The sequence below is a fragment of the Rattus norvegicus genome, chromosome 3 (genome assembly GCF_021556685.1).
Source record: "Rattus norvegicus strain SHRSP/BbbUtx chromosome 3, alternate assembly SHRSP_T2T, whole genome shotgun sequence".
Taxonomy (NCBI): Eukaryota; Metazoa; Chordata; class Mammalia; order Rodentia; family Muridae; genus Rattus; species Rattus norvegicus.
The window spans coordinates 50,036,612-50,060,278 of NC_141536.1; the positions used below are offsets into that span (position 1 = coordinate 50,036,612).

The 23,667-nt window shown below is 41.3% G+C and overlaps 1 protein-coding gene and 1 long non-coding RNA gene across 2 annotated transcripts in view; one reads left to right on the forward strand and one right to left on the reverse strand.

Moving 5' to 3' along the window:
• LOC134486372 (uncharacterized) overlaps positions 1-6,041 on the forward strand; it is a 44,181-nt gene extending 38,140 nt beyond the window's left edge. Inside the window, exons 2-3 of the long non-coding RNA XR_015683538.1 lie at positions 2,095-2,163; positions 5,260-6,041. This is a non-coding gene — a long non-coding RNA (uncharacterized LOC134486372). The remainder of the gene's footprint in view (positions 1-2,094; positions 2,164-5,259) is intronic.
• The window catches only part of Ttc21b (tetratricopeptide repeat domain 21B), a 73,859-nt gene that overhangs the window by 5,343 nt on the left and 44,849 nt on the right, over positions 1-23,667 (reverse strand). Inside the window, 7 exon segments of the mRNA NM_001191737.2 lie at positions 1,056-1,280; positions 7,396-7,591; positions 10,467-10,628; positions 10,821-10,971; positions 16,709-16,790; positions 17,669-17,779; positions 18,984-19,172. Of these exon segments, the coding sequence (NP_001178666.1) occupies positions 1,056-1,280; positions 7,396-7,591; positions 10,467-10,628; positions 10,821-10,971; positions 16,709-16,790; positions 17,669-17,779; positions 18,984-19,172 (1,116 nt within the window).

Below are 23,667 nucleotides of genomic sequence, written 5' to 3' on the forward strand. Positions count from 1 at the left end.
GTTATGGGGATTTGTGACTATAACCACAGGGGGTGGATGGCTGGGAATGTGAGCAGGATCCACAGCAAGAGAACTGCGAGATGGGTGGTCACTGCATGGGACTAGCCGTGGAGGTGGGGCCAGAGAGTAGCCGGCGTTAGCGTGGGATGGTGCCTTTCACACAATAGTGTTCAACTACACAGTAGTTTAGATTTTAAAGTTTATCAATAAGTATTTTGCCTTCAAGGTCAATTTAAGTTACGACTGATGAAACTGGTCATTTAAAGCTATCAATTGATCAAGGACATACATTTAAAATTTTTAATTCCTATACAACTAGGTAATCATGATTCCTTCTTAAAAAGTAAATGATCCATGTTACAATATTATTTGCTTAAAGAGAATACAGATTTACTGTGATTAGTATTTTTAGCTAACTGGTACGAATATGTGAATACAAACTGCAGTAACTTTCTAAGTCAAATGTAATTATTTCTCAGCAAACACCAATTTGTGCCTAAATGAAAAAAAACATTCATAATACAGTATCTTCTTTATGTGTCTAAACAACATAATATAAGTAAAAAAGGGTCTACACTGCACAGACTTGAAGATTTTCCATTTTATACCTAAAGCTCAGGACTTCCATTAAATTGAATCAGAAGCCCCCACATACATTAAGTGTACAGGTCTAATAATGTGGAAATGACAAGCAGCTGCAGTAGGTTCATCAAGGACTTCCTAAAGGGAGGGACAGACGACCACAATTAATACTCTGCAATTTTCATTAGTTCCGGGATGAGCTGGGTAATCATGGCGAAGGCTGAACATTCCTAAACCACTTCCTGTAATGTAAGTGGGGCATCGCCAGCTGAAACTTGAAGCTGCATAAATCTATCTCCCGTTTCCTTCGAGGGAACAGAGCTCCTTTTCTGTAATCCTTAGTATTCACTTCCTGATTATGATTGTAAACATTTAAAATTCAAGACGCAAGGGAGAACCATCAGAAACGGACCCATTGCTCTACTCCAGGAAGCTGACACAACACAGTCAGCCCCGGCTTCTCAGCCACCTACCCGGTTATGGCACAGACACCGTTTCAGCAGCTCTTCCGCCATGTCATATTTTGCTGACTGGATATAAATATCCGCAAGCAGCAGCCAGCTCTTCTCCAGCTCCTCGGCTTCAATAGGATTCCAGGTCATTTTTGCAATCCGCTTCAGCTGGTTTCTGGCTTTCGGGGTCTGTTTCAAGATCATATAAGCGGTGGCCATTCCCAGGAGAGCAGGGATATGATCCTTCTGTGAGAAAATGAAACGTTAGACCATGAGATGCATCACAGGGGAAGCAGCAAATGCTCACCTGTGCCTTTTCTCTGCCTCTGTGCTGGGTAAACGTGACAATTACTGTCATCTTAAGTCACAACAAGGAAATCAGTAAACATGTGGCCAGACGAATTCACAAACTACTCAGACGCTAAAGCATAGGCCCAGCCGTTAGTGGGACTTCATCTGTTATGGGATGGACTGGCTGATGAGGTTTTGTACATGACGGAAAGAATGAAATCTGACTTCACTGTAATGCTTCCTGAGCTGGTTTCTTTTAGATTTACAGTTTTGCTTCTGTGGTTCTTTTTTCCTTGTTAAACATGAGTAACACATTCACCTCACTACTGTCTTCCCCCACTTTCATTAAAAATAAACAACCAAACAAAAGAAACAAAACCTCTTTTCCCAGTGAAGCTTGGCCAATGAAATGACATAAGTAGGGTGTGCCTTAAATAACTTACATAGTCCATGGAATAGACTCATGGTTTGAAGACTTTTAGACGCAGAGTCTCCTCCTAGGGTCTACACAGCACAATGTACCCGTAGACAGAGTAAAAGCCCCCGAAAGTCTGTCTTCTGTAAAGCTAGAGGTTAGTCAGAACTGGCGTACAGTGGAGGCCATGAGAACCTACCAGAGAATGGACTTAGGCAACAGTGTGCTAGCTCCTGACTAAGCTTGGCAGAGGGAATAAGATGGCTTCTAGAGGAGGATCTCTAAGCTTAAAGTCTTGAATCAGAAATGTGATAAGAAACTGCAATGTTGGCTATAACACTGGTTGTCTCTAAGTCTACAGATCTGAGCAACAAATGGCAAATATCCAGAAAGGAGTCAAGCCTGGCTAGAAGTTGGAAGAAGGTAAAGCACTGGGGGGCTAATGGAAATTGGAGGGATAGAATACTTTGTTGTCTCTAATTTCCTTTTCTTTCTCATTTCTCTCTCTCTCTCTCTCCCTCTCTCTCTCTCTCTCTCCCCCTCTGCCTCTCCCTCTCTCTTTCTCTCTCTCCCTCTCTTCTTTCTCTCTTCTCCTTCCCTCTCTCCCTCCCTCCCCTTCTCTCTCTTTCCTTCCTTCCTTCCTTCCTCTCTCTCTCTTTCTTTCTTTCTTTCTTTCTTTCTTTCTTTCTTTCTTTCTTTCTTTCTTTCTTTCTTTCTTTCTTTCTTTCTGAGGCAAGGTCTCTACATAGTCCTGGCTGTCCTAGAACCCACTCTGCAGACCATGCTGGCCTTGAGCTCAGAGATCTGTCTACCTTTGCCTCCCTAGTGCTGGGATTAAAAGTGTGTGCTAACCCAGCTTCTCATTTTAAAATATAGTTTGTTCAGCCAAATAAGGAGGAATAGTAAGGAAGTTTAATTCGATTCCCAAATACAATCAAGTTGTAGTAACTTTGAAGAGATAACTGGGCGGGGATAAATTATGAAACCACACCCTGCTCACAGGGTACCCACTGTGATGGGATGTCAGATCATGGCGGCCCATTGTGTATCTGTCACCTGTCCTAAAAGGATCTCAGAATAGATGAGACCTCCATATTCACATGAACAAAGACGTCCATATGGTGGAGTTAAAATAAGTCTTTGATTTTACAGCCTACAGTCTGATTAGGATGAACTATCTCTTTGAAGCTTGGATAGTGCTAAGTGAACATTTGTGTGTGTGTATGTGTGTGTGTGTGTGTGTGTGTGTGTGTATCTCTCTCTCTCTCTCTCTCTCTCTCTCTCTCTCTCTCTCTCTCTCTCTCCATGTAGTTGTGTCTATCTGTCTGTGTGCATGAAATCCAGAGGCTGATGCCAGGTTTCCTTCTCAGTCAGTTTGTAAATCTTATTATCTGAGTCAGGGTCACTAACTGAACATGAGTGCAATAATTTGGCTAAGGCTGTCTGGTCAGTAACTCCAGGAATCTGCCTGCCTCAGCCTCCCAAGAGCATCTCTGTCTCCAACTGTTTTATGTGGGTATTGGGGAATGTGAGCCCATGCTTGTTTGACAAGCGCATTACCAACAGAGCCGTCTCCCTAATCTCCATAAGTGAAAACTGTCTGAACTTGAAGACAGAGTTTGAGTCTCAGCACTAGACCCTCAGCCCTTTGTGAGCTTCGATGAGGACTTAGTACTTTCCTGGTATAGCCTATGAAGCACAGTTCTTTTACTCTCAGTCGCCACAGAGGACAAGTGTCAAGTGTGGCCAATAAAGGACCCTTACAATCTCTGTATATGGTTCAAGTGGTGCCAGAAGATTAAGTGGGATAGAAGCACAGGCCTAGTGCACCATGCACCGTCTCCTCCATGACCTCCTGCACCGTCTCCTCCATGACCTCCTGCACCATCTCCTCCATGACCTCCTGCACCATCTCCTCCATGACCTCCTGCACCGTCTCCTCCATGACCTCCTGCACAGTACCGGGCAACACGGTAGATTGAATTAGACATGTTTCTCTGCCTTTATAAATCTGTATTTCCCCCTTTAACTCTCTGAGACACTTTGCCCACTTCTGTTTGTAAAAATGCCAATTTCCCTAGATCTTGAATCACACCTGTTTCCAGAATCCCAGCTTCCTTTCAAGAGTCTCCTAACCTCACAGAGTCCCCCTCACTCAGGGGAATGTGACCGGAAGGCATGGAGGAAGAAGCAGTGCATGGTGGGTGTAGTAGGCCCATACTGTGCTGCTTCAATGGCTCCACTCGCGGGCAGAGGTCATCTCGGCCCTTCATTGGCCACACAGAGTCTGAGTCTAAGGGTTAGAGCATCATCACCTGCAGTCCTTTCACTTGAAGTCCAGGGGAGAATATAAAGCATTTTCTTTGACCCAGACAACCATTATATTCAGTACACTCACCACATTTCCTTAAGACTATGAGAAATGTGAAGGGAAGGATATATCATTTACTGATTCCACTATACTGATAGATGCTGGCTGCTGCATGAATATTCATCGTATTAAATATATTCAGTCTATGAGTTAAGTGGGAAAAAAACAACACAAGCACAGTGGGCCTGGATTGTAGCTCACCCATCACCATCACTAGGCTGACAGGGTCAGTAAACAGACTGAGGGTGGTGCCTGAGCAGTGTGGACTGAGGCAAACCCTGCTTAGGCTTTCTCAGAAGGAGCTGCAGTACTGCAACTGTATCTGGCTTTTATTTATTTTACGGTAGGAATAATGGATTTTCTAGATACAAACTCCTAACTATATCATACAACACTGACTCACAGCAGTTGGTGGCTGTGACACCTAGCTGCAAACTGTACCTTTAACATTTTTGAGACTTACATGAATATTCCATTTCCCTTCTTTCAGTAGCTGACACCTATCTGTTACAGGATGCCAAATCAGGGGACTCCCATTCTTATTTTTCTTTTTAAAAAACACACCGCAGAAATGACATTTGAATCTATCTATCTATCTATCTATCTATCTACCTATCTATCTATCTATCTATCTATCTTTATAAAAAGTACAATCCTCAGATTCTAAGAGGCTAAGTAACAAGTACCCAAGGTGGGGGTCACTTGAATCTCACTGAGAAGGGAAAATAGGGATTGGTGGAGAGAGGGAGCTGGGTTGGGGAGGGGTGGGCATGAGAATAGGAGGTATCAGGTTGGGGGAGGACTGAGGGAGAGAGTATGGAGGAAAAAAAAATGGAACAGGCATGGGCATCCTTGGGCTGAGCTAGATACCTAGCAGAATGCAAACTCCCAAGCATCTATGCGGGTGATCCTAGCACTAGCTAAGACTCCTAGCAGTGGGAGAATAAAGACCTGAAACAGCTACCTCCTGTACCCAGGCAAAACTTCCAATAAGCCACAAAAGGTATCCTGCCTCCAAGATGTGCAGCAGTAAAGGAGGAAGCAGAGGTTGAGGGAGTATTGAGCCAATGACTGGTCCAGCTTGACACCCATGCCATGGGAGGGAGCCCACCCCTGACACTGTTAATGATATTCGGCTATACTTGCAGATAGGTGCCTAGCATAACTGTCATCAGAGAGGCTTCACCCAGCAACTGATGGAAACTGATGCAAAGACTCACAGCCAATCATTCAGTAGAGCTTGGGGAATCCCAAGAACAGGAGGAAGAATTCAAAGAGCCAGAGGGGACAAGGACACCAAATGAAAACCTTCAGGATCAACTAACCTAGGTCCACAGGGGCCAACAGAGACTGAACCACCAACCAGAGAGCATGTATGGGACGGACCTAGGCTGTCTCTACACGTATGTAACAGTGGTGCAGCTGGGTCTTCAGGTGGGACTCCTAACAGCGGGAGCAGGGGCTCCCTTTCATTACACTGCTTGCCCTTGGATACCTTTCCCCAAAATGGACTGGCTGGTCAAGAGAAGAACATGCTCCTGCCGGAAGAATGGCTAAGTGCCCACTCCACCTACAAGTAAAATGGATCTTTTCCTTCTTCTTTTTTTTTTTTTTGGTTCTTTTTTTCAGAGCTGGGGACCAAACCCAGAGCCTTGCGCTTCCTAGGTAAGCGCTCTACCACTGAGCCAAATCCCCAGCCCGGATCTTTTCCTTCCTTTAACAAAACAGGGCTGTATTATTTTGAATATGTTTGCTTGTCTTACTGCAACTTGATATGCCAAAGCTGATTGACAGCCATGGGAGGCCTCCCCTTTTCTGAGGAGGAAGGGAGGAGGAGTGGGTGGTAGGTGAAGGGAGGTAAGACAGAGGAGGGGAAGCTGACATCTGGATTAAAGTAAATAAATAACTTAATAAAAAGTACACAAGGTGACACCTTTGCTGACTTTGAATTGGCCTGCTCATCTTTAAAATAGGGATCGTAATCTTAACCTCCTCCTGAGTAATGTTCTGAAATTCAAGCTGTATAAGAACATCTTATAAAATCTGTAGCAATATTTCTAAAAAACTGTATCTGACCTATAGTACAGAAATTTACTAAAGATCCCTATGACCTACTTCAACGAATAATCTCTTCCTTTACTTACATCACATCACAGGACTTCTTTAGACTATTTAATATGTTGTAATTTATTTTTCATGAGAAAATCTACAGAAATCAGCAGCTCATTTACTGAAGTTTTCATAAATGTCGTTTCCTGCGTTTTAAGCCAACTACCTGAACAATATCACATTCTCTCTCTGAGCAGGGAACTGTGGGAATCCTGCAAGGCATATCTCCCTTTGTCCCCATTCCCTCTTCCAGGATCTGAGGCAATCCTTTGAGAACACGCTCTTAGTGTTTGCAGAAAGGCTCTGCTTTGTTTTGAGTCTAGATTTCTGCTTTGTCCCACAGTGGCTTACAGAGAGCTGAAGCTGCCATCTAAGGCAGTCTACACAAATCCACAACCTTTTACTCTTCCTCAGGGTCCTGAAGTGGGAAACCGGAGCGTGGTCCAAGGGTTTGGTAGCCTATCTACCACTGTTACCTCCAAGGCGAACAGAGTAGAAACGCTTTTGATATTGTCTGAGAGACACATAATTCTGAGTTCTCAGTGACCTCGAGCACTGCTCAGTAGAAGGGCAGACAGGTCAGTGACGGCAGTTAGATGTAGGCATTACTAACTGGGACTATCCATTTTTAGTAGTATTGTGTACAGGAAGGCCTAACTGTACACTCAGGGAGGGACTCGATTTAGCAAAAAGGAAAAGGAAATAACCACAATAAAGAGATTCCAGGAGGTCATTTCAGTGTTGCTAAAGAGAGAGCATCATTTTCACGACTGAATCACACATTGCAGTTCTGGTCCCATTTAGTTCTTCAGCTGGAGAGATGCTGAGTACATCTGGGCGAGAGGGTGAGCCATGCAGGCAGCCAGGCCTGCATTCTCATGGAGGAAGTTAGCCTCTACGACACCTGTAGCAGGAAAATCCTCCAGAACACAACAATCTCCTCCTCAGAATTATCTTGTGCTCTTCTGAAGAATTTCTTTTCTGTGGAATATATCCATGTTCCCTCAGAGAGTAACATAGCAAATGGCTGGCCCACCATGTAAGGTTAAATGAAGTATATTTCTACTTTGTATTAAGTGAGCTATTAGGCCATGTTTAGGAACCAGTCTGTTTTCCAAAACAGTGCTTGGTCTTACCAGAATGAGACGACAAAGCTGAAAAGGAGAACCACTGACCTCAGAGGCTGCTATTTCGGTGAAGGTGTTCAGCGCCTGCTCCACACTGGACTTCTGCTTGGTGGCCATTAAGCAGCAGTTTTCCATGATGCGGAGTTGCAGGCGGCCCTGGACAGTCTGAGGTTTTAGTTCTTTAAGGAGCTTTTCTGCCGTCCTCACTGCTAACTGCACAGATTCCTGCTTCTCTGGGGAAGTGCTGCGGACAGGAAGGATACATCGCATGTGTCTGTAACTCAAGGCACTGGCTCCTTTTTCTCTTTCATTTAAGGACTTCCTGGTGAAGAACACTGTTCTTATTCAATACCAAGGAAGTGGTATAAGCGAATTTTACCCAGAATTAGTATATCCTCAGCAAGATACCATTAAATCCCGAGTCACTTTAAAGTGAAATGTAAACAGTATCTCTACATAGTGAGCATGTCAATTTTAGCTAATATCTAACCAGAATAAAAATAGACTCTTCATAGGCTAGTATATGTCCTCAGTTCAGTCCCTAGCTCCACAAAAAGAAGAATTCTAAGGAGAATCATGATACTGTCCAATAGTGGTCTATGCTTAGAACAGACAAGAGACAAGCAAAGAGAAGAAAAGGGCGAGACACTGTATGACTTCCTTCAGTCCATGTTCCTTCTGCGTATGCTGAATGTACCTTCTAATTTTGGAAGAGTGAGAGTCAGAAAGTAGAATAATTTCTCAAAGATCACAAATAGAAATCTTCCATTTGAGTCTAAGTTTATCAAACATACAAAGTCTTCTTCATCTTGTTACTCCGCTTAGAGAGGCAATTACATGTGATGTAAGGTAGCAGATATCAGGTATCATAACAATTCAAATATTTGATTGCAAATTCCCTACACATACACATACACAACACACACACACACACATGCTTGCACATGAATGCACACACACGTTTGTGCATGCAGTGATTCATGCATCAGTAAAATCACTCACCCTTCCTTATACTTGAAGCTTTTTCTTAAACAATGATTTCTTTTAATGTATATGTGGTGGTGGTGGTGGTGGTGGTGGTGTGTGTGTGTGTGTGTGTATATCTGTGTGTGTGTGTGTGTATCTGTGTACGTGCGTGTGTGTATCTCTGTGTGTGTGTGTGTGTGTGTGTGTGTGTGTGTGTTAATACAGTACAGAGGTGATAGCTGCCCTATGGATCTAGAGTTATAGACAGTTGTGAGCCAACCAACTTGGGTGCTAAGAGCCAACCTCTTAGCACCTCTGCTCTTAACCACTGGGTCATCTGGCACAGGCCCTAGAGATTTTAATCTTACTGAACAAGCCCTTTGCTCCTGCCACATTCTTTGCTGAAAGGTAGCCACTACTTGCTCCACATCATTTCTGTGTATGATTTGGCTTCCATGATTGTACAATTTGATTTTCATGTTTGACCTTGAGACCTCTAGCCTTCACATGCCCAAACTCTAGTCCGTTTCCCGTGGTTACATATAACATGCAAAGAGGCCCTTCGCACACACCCAACTCTTTCAGGTCTCCCAAATCTCCATGTGTACTAACTACTCTGCCTCTGAGCTCTGGTTTGCATTTTTAACTGTTCGATTGAGGGTTTCCATTTGGGTGCCCACAGGTATACAATAGCATATTTATTAGCTTAACATTCCTAAAACAAACAAAACAGGTCATTTCTCTCTTGCATTCTACTGGTCTCTCTAATCCAATCTTGACATTGTCCTTCCTTGTTCTAATGTCCCTCCGCTCCATGCACCATCCACTGACAGCTATGCAGTACATGACTCTGTGCCCTCCTGCAGCACTGAACACTGCAGCATCCTTGCAGATCACTATTTGTGGTGTGGGCAACTGAATGGCCTTGCATTAAAAATGGATTACATGCCAATGAAAGGCAGCCACAGGCTGACATCAGGAATGTTCTTCCATCCCTCTTCTATATTTATTAAGGCAGAGCCTCTCATCCCTAGAGTTCGCCTATACAGCCGTCTACCAAGACACTTTGCTCTGCAGATCCTGCCTCTGGCTACTGAGTGACAGGCCAGCCACCAAGCCCACAGAACATTTATGCAGGCTCAGAGATTTGAACTGATACTCATACTTGGGGGACAAGCACTCTGTCTACTGAGGCATCTCCCAAGGGTCAGCCATTGCTACTATTATGTGGATAGTTTGTATTATGATTTTCAGATTCTGTAATTTATTTTATTTGTAACAGAGGAATTAGGGGAATGCCTTTGTAATCCATTTTTTTAATGTTTTAGAAAATGGAAAGCATCTCATGCCTAATTGTTTGTTATTTTTTTTAACTGTTGTGATAAAATACTATGACCAGGACAACTTAAAAAATAAATTTGGCTCCTGTTTTTCAGAGTGCTAAAGGCTCTGATGACACAGAAAAGCAGAGCTGACACCTCACATCTTGTTTCAAAACCACAGGGCAGAGAGAGCTCTGGGACTCCCCCAAGCCCTTTGAAACCTCAAAACTTACTCTGAGTGACAGTTTTCCTCTAGCAAGGCCATACCTCATAATCCTTCCCAAACAGTTCTACCAACTGGGTACCAAATATTCAAATCTATGAGTCTGAGGAGGCTACTAGTATCCAAACAATCACACTGCTATGGAGAGAATCATTACTTTAGTCTCTCTACATGTATTAAGTATGAATGTATATCATATACATATTCAATGTACCTTTTCTTCAACATTATGCTAGAAGGTGACTTTCTTTTGCCTTCCTGCTTATTTTTCCCAATGTATGTTTTATAAATGGTAAACCACTACTGAAAGACTATACATGGACTAACCCAGGGTTCTGACTGCATATGTAGCAGAGAATAGCCATGTTGGGGCACCAGGGGAAGGGGAAGCCCTTGGTCCTGCCAAGGTTGGACCCCCAGTGCAGGGGAATATGGGGGGACAGTAAGGGGGATGTATAGGGGGAATACCTATATGGGGGACGGGGAGGGGAGGGGATGGGGGCTTATGGACAGGAAACTGGGAAGGGAGATAACGTTTGAAATGTAAGTAAAGAAATATATCTAATAAAAACAATGGTTCCAAAAGAAAAATGTAAAATGCTACTCACCCCAGGTCTCCATTCAGGTTTTCAAACACTTCACCTCCAATAGTTTCATTGTCTGGATTCAAGCAGATTTCTATCATATTATAAAGTGCATTTTGACCCCAGTCACTATCTTTCCGAGCTTTATTAAAATGTCGAAGGGCATCATTTGGTTCTCCAGTATACCTTATTGAATGAAAAAAATTCAATTACTAATTACAAATTTTATACTAGATTATAATATGATTCATAAACAAAATAATTAAAACACTTCCAAGGGCAGGTTTTTTTTTTAGTATGAAAAAAGCATTTTCTACTTTCTGTACAATGAGGGGAGAAAATCATTATAATGTAGGATTTATTTGTCAATAGACTTACCAAAAATGTAATCCTTTACAGTACTGAAATCCTGGCTCCAATTTTGTTCTGGAGTTGTGTTTCTCAGCCATCAAGAAAAATCTCGGAACCTCCTCAAGTTTCCCACATCTTCTCAGGAGATCAATCAAACGAGACAAAGTCATAAAATTATCTAGAAATAAGCAACACTTCAGGTATAGATCACATGCTAAAACATTTGTTCTGATGACTATTCTTTTTTATTAACATGCAGTAATGAAACAGATATAATCAAAGGACTATTTCATGTGTAATTCATTCCTAATGAGGTGTACGGCCTGGATCACCTGTGAAATGAAACCTGCTTCATTGGGCCATCCACTGTGGAAGAAGATGCAGCAACAGGGGCATGTCTAGAAAGGGTCATTTCTGGTGACTTTTCAATTTCCTAAGAGTCAAAACTGCCTAGAAGCGCCCCTCATCTAAGGCGTCTAGACGCTGAAACCCAGGAAGCTTGATTGACAGCTGTCCCTGAGACTCTTTTGTACTTCCTGCAGATGGAAGGATGGTAATGGCAGCGCTGGATAGCGACTGAGCGAGCGAGCCCAAGTTTTATTCCAGAGTTTATGTAACGTATGCGAATGCTAAAGACTAGACTCAGCTGACCACACTGCACCCTTACCACATTAGCCTCGGGAGCCTCATCTTTTCCTACAGATAATAATTCACTCACTTCTCTGGTTCCACTGTGACTTTCTTCTAAGTTCCTTCCAGTCTTCCCTTATTAGTAATGTACTAGGATTCAAGCATGATTTTGACCATGATTCATGAACACCAGAAGAAGAAGAAAATATACAGAATCACATGTGGAGAAGAAAAAAATGACCCATTCCCACAAAACAGAGATGAGTCGAGTCACATATGTATGACTGATAGCCAACTATTTGTAAGTGAAATTTGGTTGATACTTAGGATTTTCATTCAACATTAAACAAATAAATATTTAATTGTTACTAAGTGGCCTTTAATGCTTTGATTTTAATAGATGTCTAAAAGACTATCACATTAATAGTTCATTTCTCTGGGAATTTTTTTTGTCTTAAGGCTCTTGTGTTTCACTTATCATAGAACTCATAGAGAAATTTGTTAAAATCCTTACACACACTACAGTGAGAACTTTCTTAGGGTGAATTCCTAGAATTAAAGTATCTTCATGAGCAAACAAAGAAAGCCCCAACTTTAAAAGAAATCATTCCTGATTCCAATTTTTAAAAACAAAGACACTGTATTATATGAGATGTCAGTACACTTATGAGGCCATGGCTACAGCAGTGAATAAGGCCTCAACCAGATATCTGCATACATATTCACAGTCGTGTTATTCACAATAATCAGGGACGGAAACTATGTCTATTATAGATGGCAGCTAAATGTGATATATACACATAGAAAACATTAGTGACTTGAAAATGTAAGCAAACTCTTAGCATGACAACGGGGATGAACTCTGAAGGCTGTGCTAGGCGACATAAGCCAGACACGTGGCCAAATGCTGTGGGATATCCCATCAGCCACCTGGCTATGCTAAGAATCATGGAAGCAGTGAGCAAAATGGAAAGCAGTGGAAGGGACTGAGGTGCAGAGTTACAGCTTAGAAAGATTGCATAAGCCTGGGATGGATGGACAGCCCCGGCCCGCACAGCAATGTGAACGTCCTAATGCGACTGAACTGTATGCGTGGACATGGGTAATTACCATATTTGATAATGTTTATGTTATACATTTTATCAGAATAAAAATTAGGAAAAGAACTTTGGAAGGTTTGCCTCTATTCAGTTACATATGTGAAAACAGTCAAATCCTTTGCCCTCTCTAAACCTGATTTTGAGTCTGTATATTTTGTTTATTCTGCCTTTTAGTATCACTACAAAGGACAGGAACCAGGAAAGGGAATTCAAAATTGGCCATGTCTTTTATCACTGGAAGATAAGTACACTATCTGTACCTAAAGAATGACTCATTTTTCTTAAAATGATTGTAATATCCATCATTTCTAAGCATACATTTCAGTCGCATTAGGATGTTCACATTGCTGTGCAGGCCGGGGTTGTCCATCCATCCCAGGGCTTATGCAATCTTTCTAAGCTGTAACTCTTAGCATGACCAGGTGGCTGATGGGATATCCACAGCATTCGGCCATGTGTCTGGCTTATGTCACCTAGCACAGCCTTTAGAGTTCATCCCCGTTGTCGTGCTAAGAGTTTGCTTACATTTTCAAGTCATTAATGTTTTATATGTGTATATATATCACTCTTAGCTGCCATCTGTAATAGACATACGGGTATTTCCCACCCCTTCAATTAAATCAAAGGAAGGTATGAAAGTGATAAAGTGATTTATAAACCCCCAGTATGATTAGCTGTGTTTACACCTTTAAGTCTTTGGACAGTAGGCTGCATAATCCACCAAAAAGCCAAAGAGGCTAAAAGTAGGATTGAACTAAGCAAGGACTCAATATTAAAGTATCTGGCTAAAAGTTTTGTATGTTATTGCAAAAGCATGTGTAAGGCATATTTTGCGAATATCTATATTCAATACTACAAAGACAGTTTCTCAAAAAATTCTGTCTGGTACTGATAAAATGTATTCATTAGTTCAAGGAAATAATGATCACAGAGAGACTAGACTACATTGTCTTTTCATTAGCCATGACATTTAGGGAAAGAAGTGCTTTCATTTTTTAAAATGGCAATATATCATGTGGTAAAAGTAGCTGGTACATTTTTATTGATAGATATCACAACACATATTTCTAATCTGGGCACATTTACCAATAAAAAGCAAAGGTCACTAGCCAGATAGGTACACAAGTGACAACAAATCCAGATGACACTTTGGGTTATGTGGAAAATGTGGAGTCCAGGAGTCCAGTGCTGCAGAAATACAAAGCACTGGAGAGGCCAGAGGTGCTTTCCTCAAAGAGCTGACCTTGGAGCAGCACCGGGGACAGGGGCCAGACACTGCCAGGCTGACAAAGGCATTCTCAATAGCTGATAGCATGAACACAACTGAGCAGGGTACAGCCCAGAGCACATGGCAACCTTGATGTTATTGAAGAACAGGAAGAGGAATGAAAATAAAAACAGAAGGCTGACCCAGCCCATGACATTACTGAAATCATTCTATAATGTTAGGCTTTACTCTGAAGCATGAACCTACTTTGAGTAAAGGGATAACTTATAGATTTGAAACTGATTTGATGACATGACATCCAGCAGCAGCGAGTGCCCAGGGCTGGAAGAACAGATGAGGTGACAAGGGTCAGAAGAAGATGACAGACTGACTGTGCTATTTAACAACCAAGCAGGCAGAACTAGGATACTTGTAATTAATTAAAACAAAAAGGAGAAAACAACATGATTGGAAAAATTTGAGACATGGTACAATATGGTGAGAGCTGATATAACTGGCACTTTCAAATACAAATAAAATTGGATAGTACACTTCTTTTCTTAAAGATTTTTAACACACACACACACACACACACACACACACACACACACACACACACACACACACACACACACACACGAGGCAGGACAGAGGCATTAGATTTCCTGGAACTGGACTTAAAGGCAGTTAGCTATGTGACATGGGTTTCTGGAAACCAGATGTCTTTAACAACTACATCGTTGCTCCAACTCTTAACCAGTGTATTTTTAAAGTAAGCTAATACAGCACAATTTAAGTTCTGTTACTGGTTATGAACAATAATGCACAAATAAAATCACTGTGCATGGATGGGTTTTAGAAGAAACCACACAAAGTAAGTTGGTAGGTAAGTAGGTAAAGTCCTATCAAGAGTGAAGCATTCATTGGGAGAACAAAGGGTAATGTGAACAAAACTTTTAACTAAACTGTAGCAAGTTTAAGAACTGACAGTAATCCATTCATTGATTACTGGATGAATGATACAATCAATGTATTCTCTAGTGAGTTTACTCATTCAAATTTTCTTCTCTTTTCTCAAATTTCCAATACCCTCTCAACGTTCCCTATTCTTACCTAAAAACCTCACTGCTACCTGAGTAGAAAATATGAGCAGCCAAAGAGAACTCTGTTCGCTGTCTACCTCCATCCTGTCTCTCACAGATCCATCCAATCAATACGCATTGATTCTGCACTGTGTCTAGCCTGTGTCTATCGGTAAAAGGAGCACACTATTGCTGGCCTTGGAAAGTATAGAGTAACAGAGAAGACAAATGTAGAGATAGCATATATTCATGTGTATATTAGCAAATACTCTTAAGTAAAGAAGAGCTATTTGTTGACAATGTGATCATCCCGCTTTCACCTGGAATTTTCTTTAGCATGGCACATTCTGGATCCAGGACCCTTGTAGTCCTGGGCCAAGCGGAAAGCAAGATACTCAATGAACCCTCCAGGGTGATATATTTTAGAATACATAGAAAGAGAAAGAAAGAAGGAAGATAAAGTGCGTTACAGGCAATATTGGATAAACTCTACACAAAGCCTCAGGGTGTGGGTTCATGGCTTTCAGTACTGCTAAAGCACAATGGCCTTACATTGAAATTATGAGTAGTTTTTTTTAACTAGGGTACAGGGAGCTATCTCACATCTCTAAAACCCATGTAGAAATGTAAGAAGTGATGGCATAAGCCTATATATAACCTCAGTGCTAGGAGTATCCCTAGGCCTAAATCATGAGTTCTAGCCCAGTGGAGCACCATGTCTCTAAAGAGATAGGCAGCGTATTGAGACCAATGCCCAAAGTTGTCCTCTGGTATCCACAACACCCCTCTCCCACTGTTCCCCATTTTTCTGACACACACAAGCATCGAAGCACAGGTTTTAAAAATCATGAAAGTAAAAATGGTGCTGTTTGAGAGAGGAAGGGCACTAGGGTAACAGAAGAGGTTACTAGAAATGAGTATGATGAACTCACATTGCACACATATAGAGATGTCATAATGAAACCTCTTACTCCACACAATTAATACATACTTGTAAAAAAGAAAAAATAAAACCACTCTTACTTATAAATGCTCCAAAGCAGCCAGTGAACTAACAATTAACAGTCAGCTGTTTGCAAGAAATGCACTTGTTCAGTAATGGAAACCTAGGTGAGAGGAAACCCAGGTGACACAAGGGGGCTTCCCTACTAGAAGACATGTGTGAGGGCAATGTGGCCAAGACCAGCTTAAACCAGGGGAGAAAAGTCTGTACTTTAAAGAATACATAGAAAGATGAGATAATTCCTCCTTAAGGAACAGGAACAGTGAGACAGAATAACAACTGAAGTTGAAATGGAAAACTGAAAGGAGGGCAAACAGTGATTGGGCTTAGCAGGAAATGAAGGGAGGTCTGGGCAAAGTGAGTAGGAGAATCTAATGTGATTAGTGTCTGAGAGTTATCACTGCAGGGCTGTGTGCTGACAGGGAAACTGACCACAGAGAGAAGAAACCACAGAGTCAGGCCCTTTGGTGTCCATGGGGCTCTGTGCAGTGCACACAGGGAAACGCCAGCAGCGAGCAGAGTCAGACGTAGGAAGGATGAGGGTTGGAGTGGGGTTGTGGGAACTCTCTCAGTTTGGGGTGTAAGGATTTGGGTGAGGGCAAGGAAGGTGGCAACAGTGCCAGCAGTCTGAGGAGACAGCTGGAGTTCGAAGTCACTGAAGTAACACAGGCGATTGCAAGACAGCCCATCCAGGCTGTGCTCACAGCTCACCGTGAGATCAACAGACAGCGGGGATTCCTGCAAGCCACTTGAACTACTTAGACACAAGTGCGGGGAGAGCAGAGTCCGCGTCAATCCATGACTCCTTCCCCAACCGTTGACAGGATAAGAAAGCAAAGCAAACACAACCTAAGTTGACAGGAAGAGGAACACATTAGTCAGGGTGCATTTACCTGGTTTTCGTTCTAAAAGCTGCTGCAAGTGGAACACTGCTTGCTCATAGTCCTGTTTTCTGAACATGAGGTCGGCCATCAGCTGCAGAGATAAGCACCACACATTGTCACCAAGCACATTCTGTTCATGAAGATTTAGCACTATACTAATATTTATGGAAAAACAGGAGGGACAGAAATGATAAAAAATAATCAAGCATGCAATTCGGACGCTCTGCTCATAGCTTTTGGCCTCCCAAAAGTTTCAAGTGGGGGCATAAAAAACAATTATGATGGCCTGCAGCCATGGCTCAGTGTTTACAAGAGTGTACTGCTCTTGCAGAGGACCCAAGTTCAATTCCCAGCACCCACTAGGGGCAGCTCACAACCACTTGTAACTCCAGCTCTGGGGAGCCCCCACGCCTCTGATCTCCTAGGACCCTGCACTGACATACACACATACAAATGACGAACACAATCTTTAGAAGCATGTGAGGGTACTTACTATTCCATCGTGCTACTGTAACGACATGCCTCACTGTACTAGAGTGACCACGAAAGGCTTGGAAACAAGCTTAAGTCCTACGTATCTTAAATGGAAACCATGCAAGACCTGTGGAGATTTTCCATGTGTTTTAAAGCAAGACACCTTACAGTCTACTTAGTTGTAATGGTGATCTTGAATGAGCCATGTGCAGTCACCCATGCAAGATATTTAAAAGCTGAAAGAAGCTTCAATCCATGTAGGAAAAAACCGAAACTGTGAGACAGGCCATTGAGAGTGACACAGTGACACAATGAGGCTTTGTTGTTCCCTGTGACTCCAGAAGTTCTGCTGTGCTCATGTTAGAAATATGCTATTCTTCCAAAAGCGCGTAAGAACAAGACCTCATCACCCAGTAACCATACTACGGGTAAAATGTGAACATTCCTCACAGAGAGTAAAGCGCAACTGCACGCGCAGCAGAGAACTCGACTGACCATGGTGGCCGGTTCGTTGTCCTGGTCCCTCTGGAGAAGCAATGCACAGTGCCGGAGGGAGGCATCAAGGTCTTCTTGGGCCAGGTATAACTGGGCCAGTTCCAACATTATCTAGGCAGCAAAGTCAGGACTAGTCAGAACACTGATTTCAAAATAAAATGAGTAAATGTTTGGATGAGATTAAACTTCATTTGTCTGAAAGTTACAGCAATAAAAATGACACATACAACAGACCAGATAGATGATAGGCACCTTCATCACTACTTTCTCTTCAGGAAGACAAAGGCAGGTGATAACTCACTTGGTAAATACAGACCGAAGGTGTTCTGATTTTAAAGCAACATACGGCATTTCAGTATAAACCTCTGAGAAAGACCAGGGCAAACCTCTTTAAACATGTTTTCTCATTAGTAAAACAAAAAAGGTTGCTAAGATATGCTTCTGAGCAGAACTAGTGTTTCTACTCTCTTAGCCACCCCTGAAGAAGTGCCTGCTTCTGTATGGCTTTGTAAGGCTATGCCGTCAGTGACCAGAGTCACTACCGTCCTTTCACAGTCCCAGCACCAAGGAGCCACTGACATACAGATGCTGGAGCATATTTGGCACTGCTGACCTAACTGAATCCAACGACCTACGCTGAGACATCTGTGGCTGAAAAACAGCTTCGAAGTGACTATTAAGGCAACGAAATCGCAGATTTGGTTTACATTACGTAATCCACTACAAACTATACGTTTGTGAGTGCGTGTGTGTGTGTGTGTGGGGTCAGAGGTCAACATCAGGTGAAGTACCCTGTCACTTTCTATCATGTTTTGAGACAAGGTCTTTGAGTAAATCCAGAGCTCAGCCACTCACAGAGGCTGACTGTCCCACAACCCCAGTGACCCTCCTGTCTTTTTGACAAGCCAGTGCTGGTCGAAGTGTGTGGTACTGCACCTGGCTTTTCTTACAGCTTCTTGGTGAATGCAAGGGCTAACACTGGGTCCTTATGCTCGTGTGGCAAACACTTCACTGTGTCAGCTCTGCAGTTCCCCCGATGGAAGACATCATTAGGTTTTGTTCTTTGATTTTGCATTGCTGGAGAAGGAACTCAGAGCTGGGCACGTGCTTGGCAAACACTACACTGTGTAGTCCACTCCTAGCTCCACATGCACTCTGAAAGTTTTCCAGAAACACAATTGCTTTTTTAAACTTATTTTTGTTGCTACATTTATTTTCAAATCTTCATTATTAATAATCTCATAGGCTTCTACATCTGAGCAAATTATATGGTACCTGGAATGCAGGTACCTATTCTTGTTACAACAGCACTGACCTTACTATCCGTTTCACAATGAACCAGGGCCTCTCTATAAAATGTAATTGCCTTTTCGTAGTCTCGCTGAGCAGCGGAGTGTTTTGCGATCTCTGCACAAATTTCAGCTGCGAAGTGTCTCTGTGAGGGAACCGCATCTGGCTGCTCCATCTGAACTCGCTTCAGTATCCGAGCCTGCAGCTCTCGAGCCTGCAAAAAAGCAAGCGTTAAAACGTAAGAACTGGGGAAGGGAAAGGAGCACCTTCCAGCAGTCTGCTAACAGTGTAAGTGTACCATAAGATTTATATGAGTGTTGACGGTCGGCGATAGAACAAACTAATCCCCCTACCCCACAAAAGGAGACTTTTGAAGATCTCACACAAGCAGCTACTTGCAAATAAGCCAAAGAACTGTAATATCGAGTCTTCTTCTGTATAGGCACGAACACAGAAAAAAATCATAAAGGAAACAGCGATGGAACAACTAGGAAGATCCCTAGCTATTATTGATAAATAATTATAAATGCTAAATATGATGTAATGAAAACCTAAATATTGGTAGATTTCAAGTAACAAATACATCATGTGTTGGTAGTTTATGAATTAATCAAATATTTTCCTAAAACATACTAATACTAAAAACCAACTCGTCTGTTGAACTTAAGCTTTTCCAATCTTGGGAAGGTAACAATGATTTATTCAGAAGGAATGGAAACAAAACACACAGCTACTTAGCCATTGTAAAGGAGAAATATTGGTGTCATAAGCTATAAAAATTAACAAAGAAATGACACCAACAACCCTAAACAACCTAAAGGTCTAACGATGGGTAATCTCGTGATACACAAACCCAAGATGAAGCTATCCTAATCTACATAACAATAATAAACCGACTGTTGGATTAGAAATATGCCTTTTAGTCATACTTCTTGTCTGTAGGACATTAATAAATGAAAGAATTCTTTCTTTAGTGCTTAACAAGTAGAATATAACCATGAGTCATCCGCACTCATTCATGGTGACACATTTAGCAAATAGTGAATGCCAGCAAAACACCACACATTAGGCTGGGCACAGGACACTGTTTCAAAGACGCCTGTCAAAATGTTGGCTGACAATTTATATTTGATGAGTATGATTTATAACATTTTAAAGTTTCATTTTTGTATCGCCAGTTTACAGGGTTATAACAATCTTTCAGAAATGAAAGGATGATAAAACAGGAATCCATATCATAGATAGCAAAGAGTAACTCTCTTTCATGAAATTTTAATATTGATTACATTGCATATATGTTTCCGGTTTTTGTTATAAACCTAGGTATGTATGTGTGTGTGTATATATATATATATATCCTATATATCACATCTATGAAATATGTATATGCATTTATATTTACTGCGCTGAAACATGTTTCAGGGCTTACCCTATTTTGCCCACAATAAGAAAGAAAAACTGAAAGTACAAACAGTATTTGCTACAGAGGCTCATGGCAACCGCCTAAGGAAAGCTAGCTCTTTCTATAATGACTGAACCTTAGAGGTAGACTCAGTTTATAGTTGCTTCCCCATTTTATTAAAAACATTGCCCTCTTTTTTATTTTTTAAAAGCGAAATTTATCTATGTCGCAGAGGCTGGGAACTTCAATATCAAGGCACAGCATGAAGCAAGGGCCTTCTTTCTCTGTGCCACCCATGGCAGAAGGTGAGCCGATCAGGGAACAGGAGCCCGATATGAAGCTTTAAGTTTGCTCCTAGTGTAAATTAATCCACACATGTGGTGAATATTTTAAACATCCTTCATAGGTAGGACTCCCTGTCTGTTGATAATTAAATTTCTAACACATACTTTCTGAGAGACACAGTTAAACCGTGGTGACTGTTCCAAACCTAGATTTTAAGTCTTCGCTGGTAGGCATGATTCCCATGACTAATAGTACGGAGGCAATGTAGCTTTGTCTTATAATTTGGGTAGCATTCGATAGGCCAGAAGCTTCTATTTTGTAAACCATTTGCTCTACAGACATGCTTTGAAAACTTGAGTATTGGAATCACCAGACAGGAGCTTAAAATGAGACTTGTAGAGGCCATCTCTAGAGTTTCTTAGTCGGTAGGCCAGCTCAGCATGAAAATGTTTCTTTGTAAATTCCCAGGCGATATTAATTATGACAGGTATGAAACCATGCCTGCAGGTGGCTCGGTGGCCCTCAGGCATCCCAGGTGGCAGAGCACGGGCTGCAGTTACAAAGAAGCAAGCACTCACAGGTGGGGGCACAGCAAGTCTTCGGAAAGACTGGGGGTCTGAGAGCCACTTCACAGCAAACGGTGGCCTAAATGTTACATGCGACTGTGGAGTTAAGTTTTCAGTTCAGAGCTGGGTACATGGACACTCAGTAAATATTACTATTTTAGCTCTCTCTGATTAACTGTAAAACCTACTCAGCACACTCACTAGTTACCCTTGCATCGTTATTTTATTGTGAAATAACTAGGGAGTATATCTTTTATATCGATTTTAAATTGTTTTATTAAGATATTTAAAATTAAAATATGATTAAATCACTTACTCTTCCTCTTCCTCCCAGGTAACTTCCAGGTACCACTTCCTTTCAAATTGGAGGCTTCTTTTTCTTTTGTTTTTACTGTTACATATATGTATAAATACACAAGTATATAAACACAATCTGTTGAGTCTTTTAATGTGGCTCCCTATGAAGCTTTGTGATTTGAATGATACATTTTATGGACTAAAGATATGCAATTTACATAATCTGAGCTTTATCTTTCTATCAGCTAAACTTCTAGAAAAGCAAATAGTATATTGTTGTGTATCTCAATTGTTAAGCTCTTTGGAGAAGTTTATAAATGTGTGTGTGTGTGTGTAATAGAGAGGGACATACACAGAGAGAGACCTTGCCATTTTTGTAAGGATAAATAACTAAAAGGCATTGTAATAAAAAAATAATTTTTAAAAATTTTGCATCTAAAACATTTTATGAAAAATGTTAAGTTGCTGTAAGAATAAATGTAACCGTTGTTAAGAAATCTTTTTATAGAGCATATATTTACACATTTCTTTCAAAGATTTATTTTTATTTATTTTAGATTATGTGTAGGCATGTGTTGTCTGCATGTCAGTAAGCGCTTATGAATGTGTAGGTGCCTGAGGAAGCTAGATGTCCCTAATCACTTCCTGGAGCTGGCGTTACAGATGGTTGTAATCTGAGAACCAAACTTGGATCTCCTTAAACATTGAGCCATCTCCACAGCTCCAAGAATACATTAAAAAATTGGTATAATATTATGTTTCTGCTTGGCTTTCAGAAGGATTAAAGCTAAATTAATTTGCTACAATAACAACATAAGCCTTGCTTGCATTGACATTTTAATCCTTTTACATTTTATAATATATAATTCTAAATTCATTCAACTTCTTAGGTAGAAAAAAAGTATAGATATAAACATTTGGTACTTATTTAAGAGTAGAAATATAATTGACTTTATCTATAAGTTCATCCAACCAACTCCAGTTAGACAATGGTTTCCACAGGAGTAGAGACAGGATACTGATTCAGTCTTGGAGGTCAGGTGGGGCTTTAACAATAGCTTCTAATTTTTCCTTTCTATTTTTGTAGCTTTATGTTACAAATCTTATGATTGCTTCAAGATAAAGTACACCATTAAACTGAAGTAATATTAATTTTTACAAAAACAACACGGCAAAACAGTGCACATTAGGGGAAAACAAATGTTGAATGTAAGAAATATAAACAAATACAATCTACGCATATTAAAAATCTTATCCAGAATTACGCTGTGAGATCAACAGATGCTGGATAAAGAGGGAAAAGTCAGTTAAATAAGAACCCACTGAGCCTACACTCTGTGAAAATACAGTTTAGTTAATATTTTAGGGAGAAATGATAGATTCATAAAGGAAACAGGAAGATTGGTGAAGGGCAGACAGGAACAGATAGGAACTGTTACAGTCAGTCATCCTTAAGCAAGAAGAAACAAGAACTGTATGTCCTGTGTGTTTCTCTGGGATGAGATGACTCAAGTCTTACAAATGGCTAAGTCTCAGATCTCTTGGTTTATTAGATCTATTGCTTTGTTTTCTGGTGTGGGAAGGGTGCACATGTGGGGATTAGTTCTCTACTCCAACACGTGGCCTCTGGGGATCAAACAGATGAAGTGGCAAGTCTCAGTAGCCAAGTGCCTTTGCTCACTTGCTAAGCCATCTTGCTGTTTTTCACCTCTACTTTTCTAGCCATTCGACTGCATGCAGTACACTGTCAGGCGCAGGCGGTCACAGCGTGGAGGATGCCATTTGCTTAATCAAAAGCAAGTCATACACTGGTATTCCAGAAGACCTTTGTCATGATACTGCAATTATCAGTGCCAATTAACAGCTTAAGGTTTTGAGACTCAGTGGCTGTGGGTAAGTTCTGGGTAAAGGTAAGGGAGCTACAGTGGGCAGCATCGTGGACCCTGGGTAAGGACGGACTAGCCCTGCTGAGTCGTGCTGCACTGTTCTGAGTGCTGGATTGGATCAGGTGAGACAGGCAAAGGAAACGTGATGATGGGTTTTGCAAAATTTGAACCTCTTCTTATGATAATTTTGTAATACACAGGAATGTACTGTAGATATCAAAATACTGCATATTTACTATATATTTCGATATCTAGAAATCAGGGGCTGGAGAG